Raw genomic sequence first — 19,978 nt, 5'->3', positions numbered from 1 at the left:
ACTTCCCGAGCCCTTCCTATTATACACAATCATGTGCACCGTGCAATTTTCACAAGCACTGACCAGCAGGGAGACCACAAACAGCACTTTAATTAGCAGTTATGTGTTATATTTGTACAAAAAACATGCTGGAGTCTTATTTGCCCAATACTCTAATTGCACACCTACGTGCAGCTTTCATTGACCTGCTGGGCCGAGCGAATTGGTGCTTCTGAAAGACTAAAAACTTAGAACAGTAAAGTATAATCTCCCTGGATTCAGCCACAGTTTAGTGTTTACACAGCTTGATGTCATTCTCCATTTCAGGATGCCTTGTGCTTTCAGTAAAATTCAAACTTCCATTAAGAGACTTTTATATTAAAATGTTTGTAAAAAATATCATGGACTAAAGAGAAGTTAGTCAAAGAAACTAGGAGTGTTACATTACAGAAAATCAGTTACTTTTAGGCACTGAAATTACACAGGGAAACTCTCAAATGAGGTTTCTCCAAAAAGCTCACACTATCACTTATACATTTTACTTTTGTGCGGGATGGAGTGATATTGCCATATGCTAACTGCATTTTTTTCACCGTCACACTGGGAGAAGCAGCTGGACGTTTGTCCTCTAAGGATGGGCGGCGGAGGCGGAGCCTACACCCTTCGGGGAGGCCTCTCCATCCGGGAAGCACAAGCAGGGTGTACGGTGAGAGCCAGGTACGCAGGGTCCGGAGTGCCCTACAACTGCACAGTTCCTCCAGTGAGACACAGGAAGCTGAGGGCAGGCTCACGTAGGCCAGAAAAACAGAACTGAAATCTCCTTTGCATATATCTCTGGCGAACAACATTTACTACACAGCAACATCTGTCATATTGCCTGATTTCTTCCTTATCCTACTATCACAGCTCATTAATGCCGACTGGCTGCGGGGATAAGGGTTAGGCTTGCAGAGTCAGGGCAGCAATTGATGGTACAGAGGGTCTGACCTCTTTTTCATGTCTGCTGCACCATCCCATGCGAACATGTGGAACCTGTACACCTCAGTGCCCCGTCTATATAACTATAAATACAAGCATTCCAATTATAGCTGCAATGATGCTAATATATATGTGAGGTAAGGAAATGTATTTTCAGCAGGACACGTATATTAGTTAATGATTAGGCAGCAGTCCTGCTAATTGCTAGCAAATGTATCTCTGCATCTTCAGTCTCGGGAAAATGCAGAATGGCTTTGTTGATAAAATGACTAACATGATTGTATCAACATGCACAGCATACTGCATTGTGACCTAATATACAGGCAGGACTTACATGGGGCAATGTAGACCCCCATTACAGAAGCGCCCCCTCCCCTCTCCTTTACAAGGGTTATGCAGCCTCATATAGCGTTTCACACCCTTGACTGTATGTTAAAATGAAGTGTCCCTGCTTTGCAGTCCCTCCTGCCTTCTCCACAAAGCATGTTTTGGATCCCTAACCTTTGGTTGTTATGGGGAGGTGCTGACCGCTCCGACGTTCCTCCTCGGCAGCACATGGGGAGGTTACATGTGATGGGGCGGTGATGTCATCCTGACCACACAGGCAGCCATCTGGCCGGGGTCTAGGGGGCTGACGCCGCTGTCTGTGTTGGACCTGGGGAGCCCCCTGGCCTGCCGGGGAGGTGTTGGGGGAGGGAAGGAAGGGGACTGTAGGATGTCTGCGTACCGGTGGCTGGGCTTGGTGTCCCTCTGTAGCACGCGGCTGAGCAGAGGGCGAAGGAGCCCGATGGTGAGCTGGGCACCGTGAGTCTGGAAGGGGTCAGTTCCGGGGTCTGTAGGGGGGAGGCTCTTCAGCACTGTGTTCAGTATGCTGGTCGCTGACATATCCTCGGGACAGAGGGCCCACAGCAACTCCAGGTAGGGATCCAGCTCACGGTGCTGGGATACTTCGCACAGCAGACTGATGAAGATCTCCTTGTTGAGCAGCGGACTCTGCTGGCTAAAGCGCTGAGCCACCTGGGTGACACGCTGCCAGTCGCGGCGGCCTATCAGGATGCGCAGGGCCTGCAGGACGGCGTGTGGCCTCTGGCTGCACAGCAGCAGCTCCAGTTCCAGGTCGTGCTGATCGCCGGCCCTGGGCAGCACATCCAGGGCCCGCCGGTACAGCGGCTGGCTCTCCGCGTTTTCCGGCATGCCGTGGCTCCGGCCGGCCTGCTGCTGCGCCAGCTCCAGGAAACGGGGCAGCCAGCTGGGCTGGAAGCGGTACACGGTCCTGCAAAGCAGCTCGAACACGGGCACGGCCACGTTGGCCGGGGCCACAGGGGAGCGAGCGGCTGCTTGGATGGGACTCAAGACGGTCTTCCACACCTCTGGAGGTGCTGAGCTGGAGAGGGATCCTTCACCATCATACTGCAGCTGCAGGACCTTCTGCAATGTCTGCCATGACTCGAAGGGAAAGGTGCCGACGATGGCGTTGAGGTAGAGGAGACTCTCCCTATCCATCTCAGAGCACAGGAGTCTGCGGATCTCGTCGTGAACCAAGGTCTCGCAGCATTTGGCCAGGTCTGCCTTTGAGGCTGTCAGCATGGACAGCTTGGCTTCCTCCAGAACCAGCAAGCTTCTGAGCTCAGCTTCCAGGGCACCGAGCAACTTGCCATGGCAGCTGTCACTTGGGGCCATATCTCTGCTCTTCTGGCCGTTCAGGTAATCCTTGAGGATGGAGGACAAGGTGATGGGTGCCTGGAACATGCCTCCGCTCCTGAGCCTCTCCACGGTCAGCTGGGCACTGCTCAGACTCCTCTGTTGGTAGTACTTACAGGCCTCCTCAAAGACCGCCTCCACTAGTACAGAGCCCACCTCAAGGCTTTCTGGATGATCCAGCTGCTCATGCCCAGGTTCACACTCCTTACGCTGGACCATGAACAGCCCCCCTTCAGACAGCAGGTGTGGGGTTTCCTGCTCCTGGCTGTTTACAAAAAGTACCGCCTCTCTGTCCAGTGGTATCTTCTCCAACTCCAGACCACATGCGGCGTCAATCAAATACAGCATCCTTGCCACAGTCAAAGCCAGCAGGCCATTGTACATGTTTAAGCTACTTTGCACCTCATAACCGATTAAACAATTATCCGGCAGTTTGTAAATACGGCGTAGAATGCCATCTGTGGATAACTTGCAGATCCATCCCGAGCTAAGGAGCAATATCACCCCCCCACATACAGTTGGGGAAAAGGCACGTATTTCTGGCGGGTTCATAGTGGACAGCATACCAGCACCATCACAAATTAACTTACTGAAATCGGTTTCCTTACTAGACGAAGAGTCCTGCCACATGAGCCGCCCACTGCAAGTAGTACCAATGGTCACAGCATCGCACTGCAGAGACCAGATAAAAAAGAATCTGGAGACGTTCGCTGGAGAAGTGTCGTTTCCATCGGGAAGCAGGTAAACATTGTCACCCGCCACCGTGACAATGTAAGGAGGGCTGTTGTGCAGAGCGATTTTCACCCCCCCTAAAGAGACACCACCACCTATCACCTCGTAAGTTCGTCTGCACACGCAGTACCTGAATTTACTGCGGGCTGCACCGGGAGAGCTCTCCGAAGGCGGTCGCTCCTCGCACCATATTATGCATTTGGCACTTACGCAGACAGAAATTACTTTGGCGCTGGGGCTGTTGCACAGGTCCGATATCTGCTGTAAGATCCAGCCGGATTTGCGGTCGCAGTATTTCCAAACTTCGGCTTTGCCATTCTCCAGTACCGCAGCCAGTACAGCCGAAGAGCCGTCTTTGTCGTTCTGTTCCAGGTACACCACATCCACCACGGGCACGGGCTGCGTCGAGGCCAAATCCAGGCGATTTTGGCTTGGAATCAGCTGAGGTCTTTGGCTTTTATCAAAAGTCATAAGACCGGTATTTGGCTTGCGGAGAATGGCATGTATGTGCTGTCCGTCAGGGCTAATGCGTACATCCTTCAAATAGCTGTTAAAATCACAAGTCGAATGGTTCTGTGCTAAGAACTCACGCAAATCTTTACCTCCGTTAAAATCACAAAAATCCGAAAGTTGTTCTAAAGAATGCCGCTTCATGTTAGTATAAGGTGAAGGACGGCTGGCGGGTACTAAATTCAACCAGGATCTTTTGCTAAACTCCCGAAAGTAGGGAAAAATAAAACTATGACCATGTCATTCTGCTATATATTCAGATAATTAAGCTTGCCATTTACTTGTTATCCTACCCATAGATCTACACTTCTTACCCATTAAAAGAAATCTTTAGCTGGAAAGCTGCACAAATCCCCATGCACCTCCTGACATCACGAGTTTGCAAATTTCCGGAAACCCTGGCCGGTTTACCCGAGGGGGGCGGGGGGTGAAAGAGGGCGTGTGTCCTCGCAGCTATTCTATCAATATCGGGATATATAACTCTGGCCGACGTCGTCTTTATGTGCGCGCACAGAACACTGTAGTGCGGTTTGGTGTTTACACTAGCTTTTAAACCAATACAGCGTTTCAGTTTACACGAATATATGTATTGGTTTATACGAACAATTTTACGTTCCGAGTAGAAGTAGGAAGGCAGTACTCACATTGCTGAAGACGAAAATGTGTATTTAGTAATGTATCTCCATCCTTGTGCGCATCGATTTGTCACTTCCGTCCATTACCTATGACGTGTCCAAGGGCTAGATGCTGGCTAGCAGGCTAATGCTGATGGACTGAGTTGGAGTTTGCCTACCGCTGTTCTCTTGATGTACAATATATTTTATCTATTCATATAATAACAATAACGATAATATTCCACCACTTTGTTAGGCACATTGAGACAGCCAACAGCGTTTCAAGGAGCAGCGGGTTATAGACTAGGGGCCGATGATAGCAGCGCTCAGAAAGTAGCCACACTAGCTGCGTACTACGAGTTCTCAAAAAGTCAAAGAAAGTGAATGCGATTAAATTGGAACATTTAAAGGGAAAGTAGGCATTGTTGCTCCAGGAAGGCATGCAGGGTTGGGGGTTTAATTACTTACCTACATTTCAGTAAAAGGTATGGTTTGGTATTGCAGAAAGTAGTGTTATAATTTTGACCTGTTACACCACATGATTAGATAATTACCAGTAAAGTTAAACTGATTTCGAATGTGTGTAATTCTCCGATGACTAGTAGTGTTTTAAGTGCTGCTTTTAGTTGATAATTTTTACTGCCAACGTTTTAAATATAATGGAAATTTCTTGAACTGGTTCATAGCCAGAAATAAATTTCGAGGGTGGTTTCGAGCTCGTTATTTTACTACCTGGCTAGGTACTTGTGCTTCCCATTATTTGTGCAGTGGCCCAGCTCCAAATTACTTTTTAATCCCCTTTGTCTTAAAGACTCCACGTATCTCTTAGTATTTCACTTCCCGTTGCATGGTGTATGTGTAAAAAGCTCGTTTGTTCAGCTTCCGTAACCCAATGCCCACCATGAGCAGAACAGAACAGCGCCCACAGACCAAATAGAAAACCACACGTGATGTGTAATTTTAAACTTCCTTTAAAAACAAATAACGACTCAGAGAGAATGACTTGGAAGCAATGTTTCAGAATAATATTGAAATACAAAGATAGCAGTGCATGGCTCTTTGTAAATTAAAAAATAATTAATATGCTTCGTTTTATATTAAACCAAATTCTCAAGCACTACATGCAAACTCTGGAGAAAGACTGTCACATTTAACGAGGTGTGCACCGTGGCACATTCTAGACAAGTCAGGGCAAATTCCATCCAAAGTGTTACTGATGACAGCAGACTGTGGTTTTACCTCTAAAACACCCTGTCTGATCCTAGCATCTCTTTATGTGGTGCTGAGTAGATATTTTCTATTTTAAAATATTTACCCATTTATAAATATCTTTTTACTAAAACATTTCACAATAATAATGATGATGTCATGAATCCCAATATATTTGCCTGGGTCCCAGGGGTTGTATTGGCTTGGGGGGGGGTTACAACCCTCCCCCCATAGTTTAGGGGGAGCGTGTGGCTCTGTGGGCTAAGCCTGTGTGCTTGTAATCAGAAGGTTGCAGGTTTAAACCTCAGACTGCGGGTGCTTGAGCAAGGCCCTTAACCCCCAGCTCCCTGGGCGCTGCTACGGGTGGCAGCCCTTCGCAGACAACTTACTCTATGAAAAAAGAGCAAGTTGTAGGAGGTGTAAAGACAATTTCCCTACGGGGATCAATAAAGTATTGATTATTACTCCCATGGGTGAGGTGCTGAATGAGTGCAGTTGTACTGAATGTCTAGAACAGGAGGGAGCAGTTAAACTAGTTCTCAGTGCAAGGTGGACACTTGACAGGGGGGTGGTGACCATTGGCTGGGCTGCTCATGGGCACTTTTCCTATCATTTGCTACGCTCACTTTTCATTTTGCGTGGTTCTTAACAGCTGTCCCGTTTGGAAACGTGTGGCCTTTGCTCATTGCAGTTAATGTTTTTCGCCACTGGGCGGCAGTGCACTCATTTGTGATGCACAAGAGAAGGTAACCGGCGTGAGTAAGAAGCTGAAATAAAGAGACGTATAGCTTCCTGTTGGAGCCTCGGCATGTGTGCTGCTGCTTCTGCTGGCTCCCTCACAGTCCTGACTCAGATGAGTTTGGAGGTTGCTGCCAGATACCCACAGGTATCTTTTTGTCCTTCAGCAAAGCATTATGGTCTGGATTCTCTGTTTTCGGCAATAAACACACGACGCCCTGCTAAAGTGGAGCTTTACTCTCTATGCTTGTTGCAGCTCTATGACGTGAATGTTACTTCGTTCGGTTGGACTTGCTTGCTGAACTTGCTGACCATTCGGTGTCATCTCCAGGCAGTTCCTGCTCCTTCCAAACCCAGCGTCCCTCTGAGCATCATTCTGTCCTCCCTGCACAGCGTGTACCACCCTTTGATCTTTAGTCATGTAGCTGGGCAGCTGAAAAGCTACTTTGCTTCAGTCAGCCCAGCCCTCATCTAAGGTGATTATTGCCCTGCGCTGAGGGCTGGTCACATGGCCAGGGAGTGTAAAGAGGCCGGTGCCTATTGTTCAGAAAACTCCTCACGTTCCTGTGAGCTCATGCCTACAAGCCAGAGCCGCACTACAATCATCCCAAGTGTTTTCTCAGTCATCTATACACAATAATGGCTGCACCTTGAGCAAGTAGTCTATAAAGGGAAGTGATCAGTCAGGCAGACAGGGTAACTGTCCCCCCCCTCCCCCGCAGTATCACTGGGTCTCTCCAGGGTGGATGTTTTGTCGAGTTGAGCTACCTATCGAGACGTGCTATTGAGCCTTTTTGCACATGTGCAGTTCCACCATCTTCGGATTAGGGTTAGATTTTAGGGTTTTTTGGGGGGTAAGGGTTAGGGTTAGGGCTATCGATTAGCACTTCGGTAGCCTAACTCAACAAAGTAGCTCAACTCGTCAGAACACCGCCTCTCATCTCTGTGTCTCCCATCATAACTACAGTGTCCTCTCCTACAGTGCTCTCAGATGATGGCAGGCTCCAATTTACTAAACTTCTTGTCACCATTTTCTCTTGAATTGCAAAGGTATATATATGCAACTCCTAATTACTCTGTTGTATCTACACTGCAGGGGGAGCAGCGGTTACACCGGGATGAATTTAGATTCATTCTTTGAGTGTGATTAGCTTGAATTGTTTAGCTGAGTATTTAGGCCTTAGAAATGAGCACAATGAGTTCAAATGACAGCAATGCTGCAGATGAGTGACTCAACATGCCCCAGTCCAACTAGCGTGATCTTGATAGATGTCACCATGGAGCTGCGTGACGAACTGGCTTGTGCGGGTGACAGCGCATGCCCTTAAGGGACCTCGCAGTGACCTTGGGATCTAATTTCAATGCGCTCATGGGCCACAAGGCATTTGTGGGGCAGGAACTGCTGGAAATATTTCAGAAATCCCATTATTTGGATATTTTTTTATCCGGCTTTGCTCTGGTGGGGTGGCTCCTGTTTATAGTGCTTGGTACCAGACTTGTAGATAGGTAGGAAGATCATGGGTTAGAACCCCCCACAATGTGTTTGGACCTGTCCCTCTCCGCAGGGCTGGTGCGCATAACTCCTGGGCCCAAGACAATTATTACAACGAGCCACCCTACATGAGGGTCACATGAGGGTTACCTACTTCCTTGGGTCCCTCATCAGGGCTGACCCCAGGACACCTTCCCCGGTTGTCCAGTCCAGATGCCAGGCATTTCCCTTGGCACACCCCATGAAGATTATTTCTGGCTACGGGCCTGCTTGGTACTGTAAGATTTCCAGCTTGTACTCATCATGGCAAATATTTAGTAGGCCAGTCATCAGCAGTATGATTTCTGTCACATAATCTCTTCAGTCTGTTTTATGCCATGTGACAACGTTCTGTGGGGGTGTGTCCATTTCTCCAGTGCGCTTTCAGGTAGAAATGCATTCTTTTTTGTTGTAAATACCCTTCAATTGTCACTGTGAGTGAAAAGCCCTGTATAAGTGTGTGCAGCTACGGATGTGTCTCGGACAGGTTCAAATGGTCCACAGAGCTGCAATCAATGTGTAAGATAGGCATGTTCCTCAGCCAGCGACCATGATGGGAGGAAGGATGGATGGCTGATGGGCGAGGATGGAGCATGAGCCCCTGTTTGGTATGTCCCATTTACTCAGTTTGGCACCACTTGTGTGACTGGGGGGTTATTTGTAATGTGGATTGATAATGCAGTAATGCCTTGTCATAGGTCGGTTTACAAATCATCTTAAGTTGGTTAACGTAACCTTACGTTGGTCAGGCAATGTTAAAATATGTAAAATATATTGTATTGTGTGAAATCAAATAAAAGCTTATAAATAACATATTGTCTTATTTAACTGGTATTTGGTGCCGATAACTCCAAGTTCCACTGCGTTTATACTTTTAAGGGAAATGCTTCTTAGGTACTGATGTGGGGTCTAGATCGCTTTTTAGGGGGTTTTCATGTTAAGTTATATTTCCACTTAAGTCGTGCCTTTTGGAACCAATTTCTGACTTAAGGTGAGGTATTACTGTGCACCTACGCTGATTTTTAGATGTCTGATAGCATATGACACATGCATGATAGGGCACCACCATTATCTGGCAGACTGTAAGGCCGTACATATGACCCTTGTAGTAGCTGATCCCTTCAGCTCAGCATAATCTCATCTATGAGCAATGAACCTCTTTCAAACGTGTTGTGTTTCATACCCACGTGTACAAACACTTCTTAGGGCATGAAGCATTGAGACTGAGAGTGCAGTACATTAAGGGGCCCAGGGCTGAGTGTGTCACATAGCTGATGAGCTTCTCTAATTCATATTTCAGATGGTTGCATCACATAACTACACAAACACTGCTTAAATCCTGATATTTCTAATAATTTATGTATAAAATCCAAGCACAAACCCAAAATGAATGCCATGTCCATCCATCTGTGGGGGTTTGGAACCTGTCCCAGAAGCTACAAGCACAAGGCAGGGAACAACCCAGGATGGGGCACCTACTCATTAGAATCGGCTTATTCACCAAATGTACACAGCAATTTGTTATGCATCATCATAAGCTATACACACCACACACACACACACACAGTCATACCCCTATGGACAATAAGGCAACTCAAGTTGTCAGGGTTACCCCAGCAGGGAAGCACGGACCCAGGAGTGCAAGACGGAACAATCTTTATTATATCAATCAGGCAGAGGACTTTCACAGGGCGAGACGGGTAGAATGATCGAGGTCGGAAAGGATGGTCAGAAGCCGGGGTGGTCAGTCCTACGGGCAGGCAGGGGACATGGAGACGCGGAAGGGGAGACAAGAGGTCCTGGGACCGGCAGGGAAGGCAGGGCAGGAGGTTCAGGGTCGAGGGCTGGTCTGGGGAAGGAAGGTAGGCAGGGTAAGGAGCAGACGAAAGGCAGACGGAAGCGAGTAGGAATGAGGGAAAGACAATGGACAAAAAAACGCTCGGTATTGCAATGAGACATTGGAAAATACTTCGCTACCTTAGTTGCGTGTGCCTTCCCTTTGTAGAATCCCGTATTAGCGTCTTATTTAGTCGCTTCCGCTGGTTCACGCCCGGGGGGCGTGACACTAGTTCACCTTAGCAAGGAGGAAACCCCAATGACATCATGGAGAGAACAACTTATACACAGGTAGACCCAGGGCAGGGACTTGAACTGTGGTCCTCGAGATCGGTGGCGAAGGCGCTAGCCACTGCAAAATCCGTGTAGAAGTTGTTATTTCATGTTTTTTACTTCCATTGCACATGGGAAGCGGAACTGCATGGGCAGATGTTCGTGTTCCTTGTGGTTCCTACGCAGAAGACAGAAGCTTTGTGAAACAGATGAAGTTCAGTTTTGAATTAATGATGCCCCCATCAATTAGTTCTGGGAAATATTAGCTAACTGCAGTGACCTCGCACAGACTTCTCAACGGAATTTTGTGGGAGGGAGGGGTGAGGGGGGGTTTCCCCTCGGATCGATTTTCGCGATTGGGGGGAGGGGAAAATGAAATGGGGGACACTTTCAAGCCTTTACAGAAAGAGGAGGTGCTAAAGCATCTCATCTCATTATGATCTCGAATCATTATGCAATGACTGGCCGGTGTGTGGTGCTGTCAGCCGCGTACCCGTCTTAAAGAGGCCACGGTGGTAATACTTCTGGATGGTTGGAACTCTGATTCCCACAGCTGCATGTTATACCTGCTATTTTGGTCCAATGAATGACTCATACAGCGTGAAGCATTTCTTCTGACAGAATAGAGTGATATTCGATGAGAAAGCCACGGTTGCAATTAAGAAATGGTGAAAAATTGCATAATAATAAGATGACGAGATAGTAGGCTCCTAAATTGCACCTGCTAGAGTCCTGCTTACGGTATTATGACTTGCCTTCCTTGTCATAACAGATTACGTTCACTGCTCAGTCTGCATACTTCACTATGTTGTTCAAAAGGCAAACTGTTTATATAAGCTATAATATATGCCATTGCAGACCTCCGTGTTTGTCCTCTGGCCGGTTAATGTTGCATATTCTACAATTTTCAGTAGGTGAGATAAATGTGTCCAAATATGTCTATTGGCAATGAGCTATGAAGTATTTTGGCTTACCACACAGAAGAAATTTACTTGATTTTGGTTTTCAAGTCCGTTCTTTCATAGGCTTACCGGAATCTCAGTCATATAACACTCATGCACATTTTCTTCGTTTTCAACAATTATGAAATGATACCATTAAAGAAAAGGCACCAGGCACACCCAGCACACCCAGCACCCAGTCCACGAATTATGAGACAGCAGTACGTGTTATTTACTCGAATGCTGAGCCACCGCGCTGTCCCATCGTAAAACTCCTCATAAATTTTCCAAGATTAACTGGTTTGGGAAACCCGTGATCTTTTCATTATGAAGGATGTACCCTCAGAGTTTCATTGTTTTGTAATTTGAGCTGTTTTCATTTAGTTGGATTCAGTTTAAAATACATTACAATACATTTAAGTCAACTAAAACCTTTTGTTGAAAATTAATCTGATCAAACGACAGAACTAAAAATTGTACTGAATATTTGGGGTAATTTATGTACTTGGTCACGTCGCAATACACTTATTAAAATGAATATGGCCATCGTTAATTAGACCTGCCGACTGGAATAGGGGGTTACCTTCTGAAGACGGAAACATTGACGAGACCGTAAAGCGAACAGCGGGCTGTACGGGGAGGTCGCTAGCTAGGAGAACCTGAAGGCGATCGCTGCAATCGGTGATTCGGAAGTATACATATTTTAATTCTGTTCTGACGACATTTTTACGCCTGCTGTTTAGACTGAATGGAATGACACTTTGATGATATTGTTCCCGGTGTTGTGCCGAATTCTGCACCCCTGCCGATGCGCACCTGAGAGCAGAGGTGAGTTAAACCATGCGCAACCTCGTACAAGCGGATAGTTCTTTAACCGCTACACATCGTTATAAACCGTTTGAGCTGAATTGTATGCTAGTGTCCTTGCAAGGTTAATAAGCGTGATAACGCAACAGTAATATTTCATCATATTTTGACGTCTCTACATCTGTCGGGGCACGTATGAGCATTTGATACGGCAGCACTAACACTGCGAGGAGTTGCGTTTGGTTCTTGGATAGAGATCTCCAGTACAGACCTATAATCAGCTAGAACAAATTAGTTTAGTCCGCAATGAAGGAAAAAAGTTTGGATCAAAGCTTCTCGGACTCAAGGGAACTGGATGGCTCATTTGACCCTCTCACAGGTATGTAAATGGATGTTAAATTTACCGTAAAACCTTAGTTACACAATGAAAGGTGCAATGTGTTTGTTACGTGTGGAAGAGTACCGGATATGGAAATTTATGGTGTCTGCATTGTAAATCTCTAGCATATTTTCTTGCAAAGTAACCTTGAACATCATAACTACTTGAATTTAGGAAAAAAAATTGGGCACCTAAAAGACATCAAAGTAAGCCGCATGTATATATTCTCCCACATTGATCGTGTGCTTGCTGGAACATTGCATCTTTAATTGGATTTAGTTGGCATGCATGTCTGAGTGTCGTCCGTGCAGCTTGCTTGCATGGCTTATTTTGGACATCATGCTTATCGTGGCAAAACAAATATCAATTTTAATGTTGTTATTCTATCAGATATGTTCGCTGTCTTAGCAGTTATTGAAATTAATTAAATGCCAGATGGTAGCAGGAAGTTTGATATCATCATTGTTTGTTTGTTTATTACAATAGACTTTGGTAAAGGGAGATATATTAATACCAAGCGTTAATGTCACAGAATGAAAAGTATTTATCTGAACCATTTCATTAGACCATTACGTTTTATAGTTGGACGGTAACTGAAATATAACAACAACAAAAAAAAATCTGCTTTTTAAGTATCCTAGATGTCAAGCCTTCTCCTTGCTGTTATTGGCCTATTCGAGTAGCACTTGCCTTCTGCCTGGCTGGAGATGCTGAGACCACATGTTTGGTGACTTCTCTTATTCTTAAATGCGGACATATTCAGGGAAACTCAAGCATGACTTTCTACTAGCGCTAACCGCAGCATGGGGTGTAAGACGACCAGTCTCTGTCGGAGATTCTACCCACTGGCCGTCAGACTGAACTGCATCTATCAGCATGCAACATACTGAGTTATTGGGACTTTTGGGACTGTTGAATTCCTGAACACACACAGATAGTTTGAACACATAAATCAGGAACTCAGATCTCTTAAAATGCTGCTTTTTTGTGCATTACTTTGTTTCCTGTCACTGAGCACTTAACCACCATTTTTTTGTCACACTGTGCAATAATGCAACAATGTGAAATATAACATGCAATATTTCGTATGATGTGGAATAAACTGTCTGCTGTCCACTGTGTTTATCTGCTGTTGTATAGCGTGCACACGTCTTATGTTTATGTCCATACAGTCTGGGGAAAGGCAGTTTCATTCAGTTGTGCACTCTTTGCTGTATAGTCTGAATAATAAAGTTCAGTTCAGTTCAGTACTATGTCAGCAAGCACTGTGATGTTCAGATTTTGCTGACTGCTACCGGCTTACTAAGATGACCCGAGCTTCTCATCTAATGGGTGAAGTGTGGTGCATGATGGGTAGCGTAATCTCCAGTCACTCTGGGTTATCACAGGCCAGCAGGCGGTGAGTGGCAGTGCAGACTTGGCAGCTTCAGCTCAGCATGCTGGGGCAGAGAAGTCGCAAGGCTGAGGTCACAGATAATACAAGAGGCCCTGACTTCCAACCTGAGCTGTTTGCACAGTGCTGAAGGTCAGCATCCCCCCTACTTGAGCTGAATCCTTAGACTGATTCTTGCACTGACTCACTCGCAGTCTCACCTCGTCTTTGGGATATACCTGAGCTTCCATATGGACAGACAAGGGTTTGTTCTATTCAGGAAGCTGCATAGCAAAAATTAACTCATCGTAGATTCTCATCCCATGTGGAGCTGATGCCAAACACCAGGGGCGGCACTGACAGTACCAAAGATGCCTCCTTATTCATAAGCATTTTTCCAGCTTGGTCCAAATCTGCTCAGACAGATGCTGGTCGTCAGTACACAATGTTGTGATGTCTCTCGCCTAATATTTATGCTAAAGATGTAGCATTACGAATAGGCTGCCTGTGACTAGAGAGGATTCAGGGTAAGGTGGTGGCGTAGAGCCTAGCTTGCTGGCCGTATTTGCACCTGATCTTTGTCGGTTTGTGGATGGAGTGGCCTTCACTCACTGTCCTATATAGCTCTGTGTCTCCCAGTCGCCCACCACAAGGAGCTTCTCTGTGCACCACAGAAGGCTGGACCTGGCCGGTGGCTGTTACTGTTCAGGCCTGTTTCTGCCCTGCATTCATCCTATTGTGGATCCCCAGCATGTGGGAGACAGTTTGTACTATTTTGGGAGACTCCCTGCCATGGGCATTTGTGTTCCCAATCAATGCTGGATCTGCCGGAGCTCCCTGCACATCGCTTTTCAGAAAAGTTTTGTCGAATTACATAATCTTTGTCTTATAGAATAACTCATCATTTTAGAGATGAGTGGGACTTTGGTCTTGACGTGCATTGTAGGTCTTCCTGTTTCGAAGGCTGTGAATTGTGTGAGGGGCTTGGGCTCTTTGGGTGGTTGCATGCTGCTTAACCAAGCTTTTATTACACCCTGGGACTTTGCTTGGAAATAAGATGGATAAACAGATGCATGCTTGCATTTAGCCCAGCACACACTTCTGTCCTCCATTTATATATGGTAAGAATGCTTTTCCCAGACCAATCATGTCCCTAGTGGGCGGGGCTTTCTTCGGTTCAACCCACCGGCCACAGCCATCCAGATCCCAGGATTGCCAACTTCGGTTAGCTGGTTGGTGTGGGGTTTTCAGTTTGAGACAAGTTTGCACACAGTCTGTAGGGTATGCAAACTGCCCCAACACTTTTGATGTAGCTAAATTTAGGTTTATAATGGAATAACATAAGATTTCTTGCATGAGTGTGAGAGTCTAAAAGCATGAGTGTCACGCCAGATGTGCAAGAGCCGGCAACCCTGAGATCCACAGCAGCCTTTGGTGCTGACAGGGGCCTGTCTGCTGTGCTCCCACACCTCCGCAAGCTGGTAGTGCCACCCTTAGTGTGAAGGCGAGGCCACTGCCTGCCTCAGGTTCGCCCCCCAGTGGCCGGTGCTTATACATGTGTGAATAGCTTAAGTGGGTGCTGATTCCTTAGTGCTTTTCTGCCCTCCTGTCCTCCATGCTGGCAACCCACAGTACACCTGACCTGGGAAGTGCTCTGTTAGCGTGGGGGTGCTCAGCATTAGCATTAGCGTGGGCGCTAACAGGCCTGTAAAAAGAGCTGCTCTCTCATCAGAGTTCATTCCAGTTCCCCGGAAATAGCCTTCTGGCTGTTCCCACACCTTGATTGCGATATGGGGGGGTCTGAATCTGACAGATCAAAGGATAATTACAGAAGCTGTCTTTTCTTGATTGGTGAGGTACTAAAACTTTTCTGGCTATAACCCTCCACTTCTGAATACTTGATTCATTCTCGATGTGGCTCCACCGCTGTAAAATTGATTTTGACTGAGCTGTCACGAAGGAGTCACTGTTTATTCTGCTTAGGGAAAAGGCGAGAGCGAGCTGATGTACCAGCACAGAATTCCTCAGAGAATCATCTCGAACTTCTCCTAAAGTGCCCATCTTGCATATTCCTCCATGCAGTACAGTGTTACACCATTTAATTTCTTCAGGTTATGCTCTGAAAGACAGTGATATGTGTTTGCAGAGAATAGAATGAGCATCTCAGAATGCCAAAGGCCAAAGGACAAATTGTAGCAAATAGGAAAATAAAAAAAGCACCCCCCTTTTGGCCCCATGAAAGCGCATCATATTGGGCCCCCCAGTCCAAACCAATCCAGTTATTTTACAAATTTTTTAGGGCCTCCAAGCCCCCCCCCCCCCGCTTACAGTGCCCCTGTCTATACTGAATGGTACACAGTCCATAGAGTATTTGTCATAAAAGTGAAAGCTAAGTTTTTATCTGAAATAAATTGTCTCTTTTAGTTTTTCCTGAGCTGGAAGTGTGGTGGTTCAGCACATCCTGCTGCTCGAAGCTGGGTCAGACAGAGGCTCCATGGAGAGAGACCATTTTTACCATCTGCCTTGGATGGGATATCAAAGACCATCCTCAGCTGTAATATATATTTGGGAATCAGACTCTGGAACACGGCAGAAAAGGAACCTAAGTATCAGTCATTCGGTGAATGCTTTTCCCCTGCCCTGTGTGTGGAAATGTGGGCAGCTTACTTCATGTTGGCAGCCCCGGCTATATCCTAAGTGGATTTTACTGAGCTTTCCAATGCACACTTCAGGCCCCGGGTGGCGCTGTAATATCATGCTTCTCACTGTTGAAATTTCATGAGGTTTAAATGAGGCCCTGAGACTCACAGCGGAGCGGCGTCGGGGCTTATTGTGATCGACGGCCGAAACGGCTGACATGACAGCGACGCAGTCATTACCGAGCAGCCGTGGGGATCAGCCGAAGGCTGGCAGGGCGGGGGTGGAGAGGCCGAGACGGCCAGGTTCGACAGTGACTCACTCAGCCGTGTGCCCTGGGAGATGAGGCGGAAGGCAGGGCCCGAGAGGGCTCCTCCTGTAAAACACTGTGTGTGTTCTGCCTCTTGGAGGCGTAGCTGGACTCCTCTGCCCACTAGGGGGCACTGTGCATCAGACACATCCAGGGTCAGTGATTCTCTTCCTCGCTCCCCATACATGGTAAGCTAACATTCTGAGTCTGTATTGACTACAGTGTGCATATTTCACCTTAAACTGTAATGAATATATAATTAAGGGGTTGAATTATGAACCCTTCTAGGTGACTTCACCCATTCTGTGAGATAGTGATGATTCTTCCTCTTATTGTTTTGGTTGATGGGAACTACCAACAATAGAAAGCTTCACAATCACAGTCGAAGCACCTCTGGCAAGCGGCCCAAGGTCATTCTCATTAATTAGCTGTCGATTCTTTATGGAATTACAGAAGAGCCTTATAAAAGAATAAATCTGTAAAAGACTATGGTAATAAATGTTGAGTAAGAAAGTAAATACGAATAAAAAATAAAAGATAAGAAGATAAATGCTTTATTGCTTTTCCCCCATTGCTTTTGCTTTTTCTCAACGGGCCAGGCTCTCAATCAACCTGCTCCTTCACACATGGCCGATTTTAGTCACAGACATTGTGAAACATGATCTTTTGCTTAAATCAAAGGCCGTGGGATTTGACAGGGATCCATCCAACTTCCCGAAGGACCAGTGGATCATGGACATTTATACATCGCCAGTAATCAGGCTTCCTGGCAATATATTTTGTAGAACCGTTTTAAGTTACCTGGCTATCTGTATAAACTTCTTTTGTGGAGTTTTAAATGGAAATCTTGGGTTTATCGTGGCTAGTTAACACTGACTAAACATCCCCTGCTTGTTTTTAGATCACAAGGCTGAACATCATGGAAGTTTTTTTAAAATAAAATTTTACAGTTGCACATAATATAAATGAATGATGCTGAATGAGGGGGTGGCATGGTGGTGCAGTGGTTAGCACTGTTGCCTCACACCTCTGGGTCCCAGGTTCGAGTCTTCGCCTGGGTTACATGTGTGTGGAGTTTGCATGTTCTCCCCATGTCGTCGTGGGGTTTCCTCCGGTTTCCCCCCACAGTCCAAAAACATGCTGAGGCTAATTGGAGTTACTAAATTGCCCGTAGGTATGCATGTGTGAGTAAATGGTGTGTGAATGTGACCTGCGATGGGCTGGCCCCCCATCCTGGGTTGTTTCTTGCCTTGTGCCCATTGCTTCCAGGATAGGCTCTGGACCCCCAGCGACCCAGTAGGATAAGCGGTTTGGATGGATGGAAGATGCTAAATGAAATATTTAATTGAGTAGTCAATACAATATATAATTTGAGTTATGATTTTACTCAAATCTAACATAATTGATACAAGATGATACTGCAAATCGTTTTGGAGCCTGGATTCCAGGTGTTTCTGCGGATTTTAGCGATCCATTATCTTCTTTTCTTTAATTCCTAGAGGTCTGTAAAAAGATTATTTTTTTTGTTAAATCGTTTCGTACAATCAACAGTTCCTTGCCATTTTAGACTTGTTTTCGTGACTCTCAAGCAGAGCGCTAATGCTGCCGCAGTGCTTTGGCCAGTCAGTGGATGTAACCAGAGTATATCCCACCTACCGTGACATCACATGCATACCCCCTATTGACCACTCAGCCTGTGCAGGAAGACCCGCCCAAAGCCAATCGATTGACAGCTTGGTCCTTCGAGAAAAAGCAAAGACAGTATGGAACAGCAATTCCAAAAAAGCATTTATTTAGTTATTTATTCATTTCTATATATATGATTCCGTAATTCATTGACTTTGCAGGATAAGATTTAATTAAAGAGCAAAGAACATAAATACGTTCTGATTTTAGTCCTTAGAGGTGTTTTTTATGGGATGTTTTTGAAAGCTCACCTCTGCCCTGTGCCTCCTTACTGCCCTCTTCTGGTGGCCTTGCTGGCCCTGTGTCTGTTTTTACTTTTAAATGTTTCTAAAGTTTTTCTACTGTGCCAGGGAGAGATGGGCATTAATGTGACTAATTCAGTCTTCTGTTTTGTGGTGACCTATAAGTGCACTGCAAGGTTAGTTTGATGGAAGCTGAAAGCCAGTGTGATGAATCACATACAGCAGTGTAGGGTAGGATCCAGAGATAATCTAGTCAGATGAAGGCATCTTCCAGCATCGCGACGTGGAGCCCAGTGCTGTCTATATCCAGGCTTGTTTCTGGGGGCGGGGGGCAGCTTCTCTTTCTTAATTGCCTCCGAACACAGCATGAACCGAGGGCCTTGTCTGTTCATGGTCTGTGACTGCGCAGAAATTGCTTTAAGCTTCCGTGTGTCTCGCAGAAAGCCTGTGGTCTCCGCACTTCCCCTCCGACTTGAGCAGCAGATGAGCACGTTGACTGGAAAGCGAAAGGTTGTGGGTCCACAGCAGACGTCCTTTGTTGGGTTTTGGTCGCTGTCGTGTCTTTATAGCAGATGCTTAGTTGTACTGACATTAATTAATATTTGTGGTCTCTCATTATTATGTTGGCCTGTGTCATTAATCACCGGCCTGCCCCCCATCCGGGCCACCTGTTGGCTGAATCTGCAGTGCTGACTCTGGGTATCTCTGTCATGCAGTTCTAAGCTCGTCCCTTTACCCTCACCGAGTTGCCTTATGCGTCAAACTGTAGATACCCTCAGCTTCACCGGCCAGATTTGGACCATTGTCAGATGTTTTCCTGGCTGCCTTGGTGCAATCTAGCTAATGCATCAGGCAGAGGTGCACGATGACCCAGGTCTGCAAGGACAGCTGGGGATTCTGTAAACATCTCGTGTTTGTGCTGAGTTGTGCTGGATTGCATGGCTGGGCAGCCTGAGGAACACTGCCCATGCCAGTCTGGGATCCTTGTTGAAGGCAAATAGATGTTCCAGTGCGTGTTTCTGCAAGCCTATTGCCAGCCGTGGTGGTTTGGGGTTCTTTGCAGGCCAGATGTTCGTAGTGGGACTGAATTGGGTTATGCTATCATAATCAGGAGACATGGCTGGTGTCCTGCTGCGAATCATAATCAGATCATGGGCACTAGTGCTGTAATGGATCCGTGACTTGTACACATGCGCCCCCTCGCATTTCTAGCAGAATCCACACCCTTTCTCTTAACAAACACTTTTAGAGTGACTGTTTACAATTTTTGTTTTCCTGAGAAGTTTTGTGATCTCAGGAAAACTTTGGCTATGTCAGCATCATAAGAAAAATCAGTCATGACCTCGACATGAGATGGATAATGATCGATGGCCTCTATGGACGTCTGTACAATGCAGAGCTGCAGTGAAAAGATGCAGACAGAGCAGTGTGTTTTAAATAGATTTTTATTTTTAAAGCAGTTTGATGTTATTTGATTTATTTATTTTTTAGATAAGGTCTATT

The 19,978-nt window shown here is 46.2% G+C and overlaps 1 protein-coding gene across 1 annotated transcript; it reads right to left on the bottom strand.

Annotated features, from left to right (window-relative positions):
- Window positions 1–72: 72 nt before the first annotated feature.
- On the bottom strand, window positions 73–4,538 carry LOC125739079 (Hermansky-Pudlak syndrome 6 protein homolog). Its single transcript, XM_049008817.1, has 2 exons — window positions 1,459–4,538; window positions 73–723 (listed from the first exon to the last, which is right to left on the bottom strand). Exon 1 carries the CDS (start codon window positions 4,042–4,044, stop codon window positions 1,522–1,524), a length of 2,523 nt encoding a protein of 840 aa, XP_048864774.1. The 5' UTR covers window positions 4,045–4,538; the 3' UTR covers window positions 73–723; window positions 1,459–1,521.
- Between the last annotated feature and the right edge of the window lie 15,440 nt (window positions 4,539–19,978).

The sequence above is a fragment of the Brienomyrus brachyistius genome, chromosome 3, assembly GCF_023856365.1.
Source record: "Brienomyrus brachyistius isolate T26 chromosome 3, BBRACH_0.4, whole genome shotgun sequence".
NCBI lineage: Eukaryota > Metazoa > Chordata > Actinopteri > Osteoglossiformes > Mormyridae > Brienomyrus > Brienomyrus brachyistius.
Note: the sequence above shows the minus strand (reverse complement) of the source record. Positions and strands in the feature narration are given on the sequence as shown.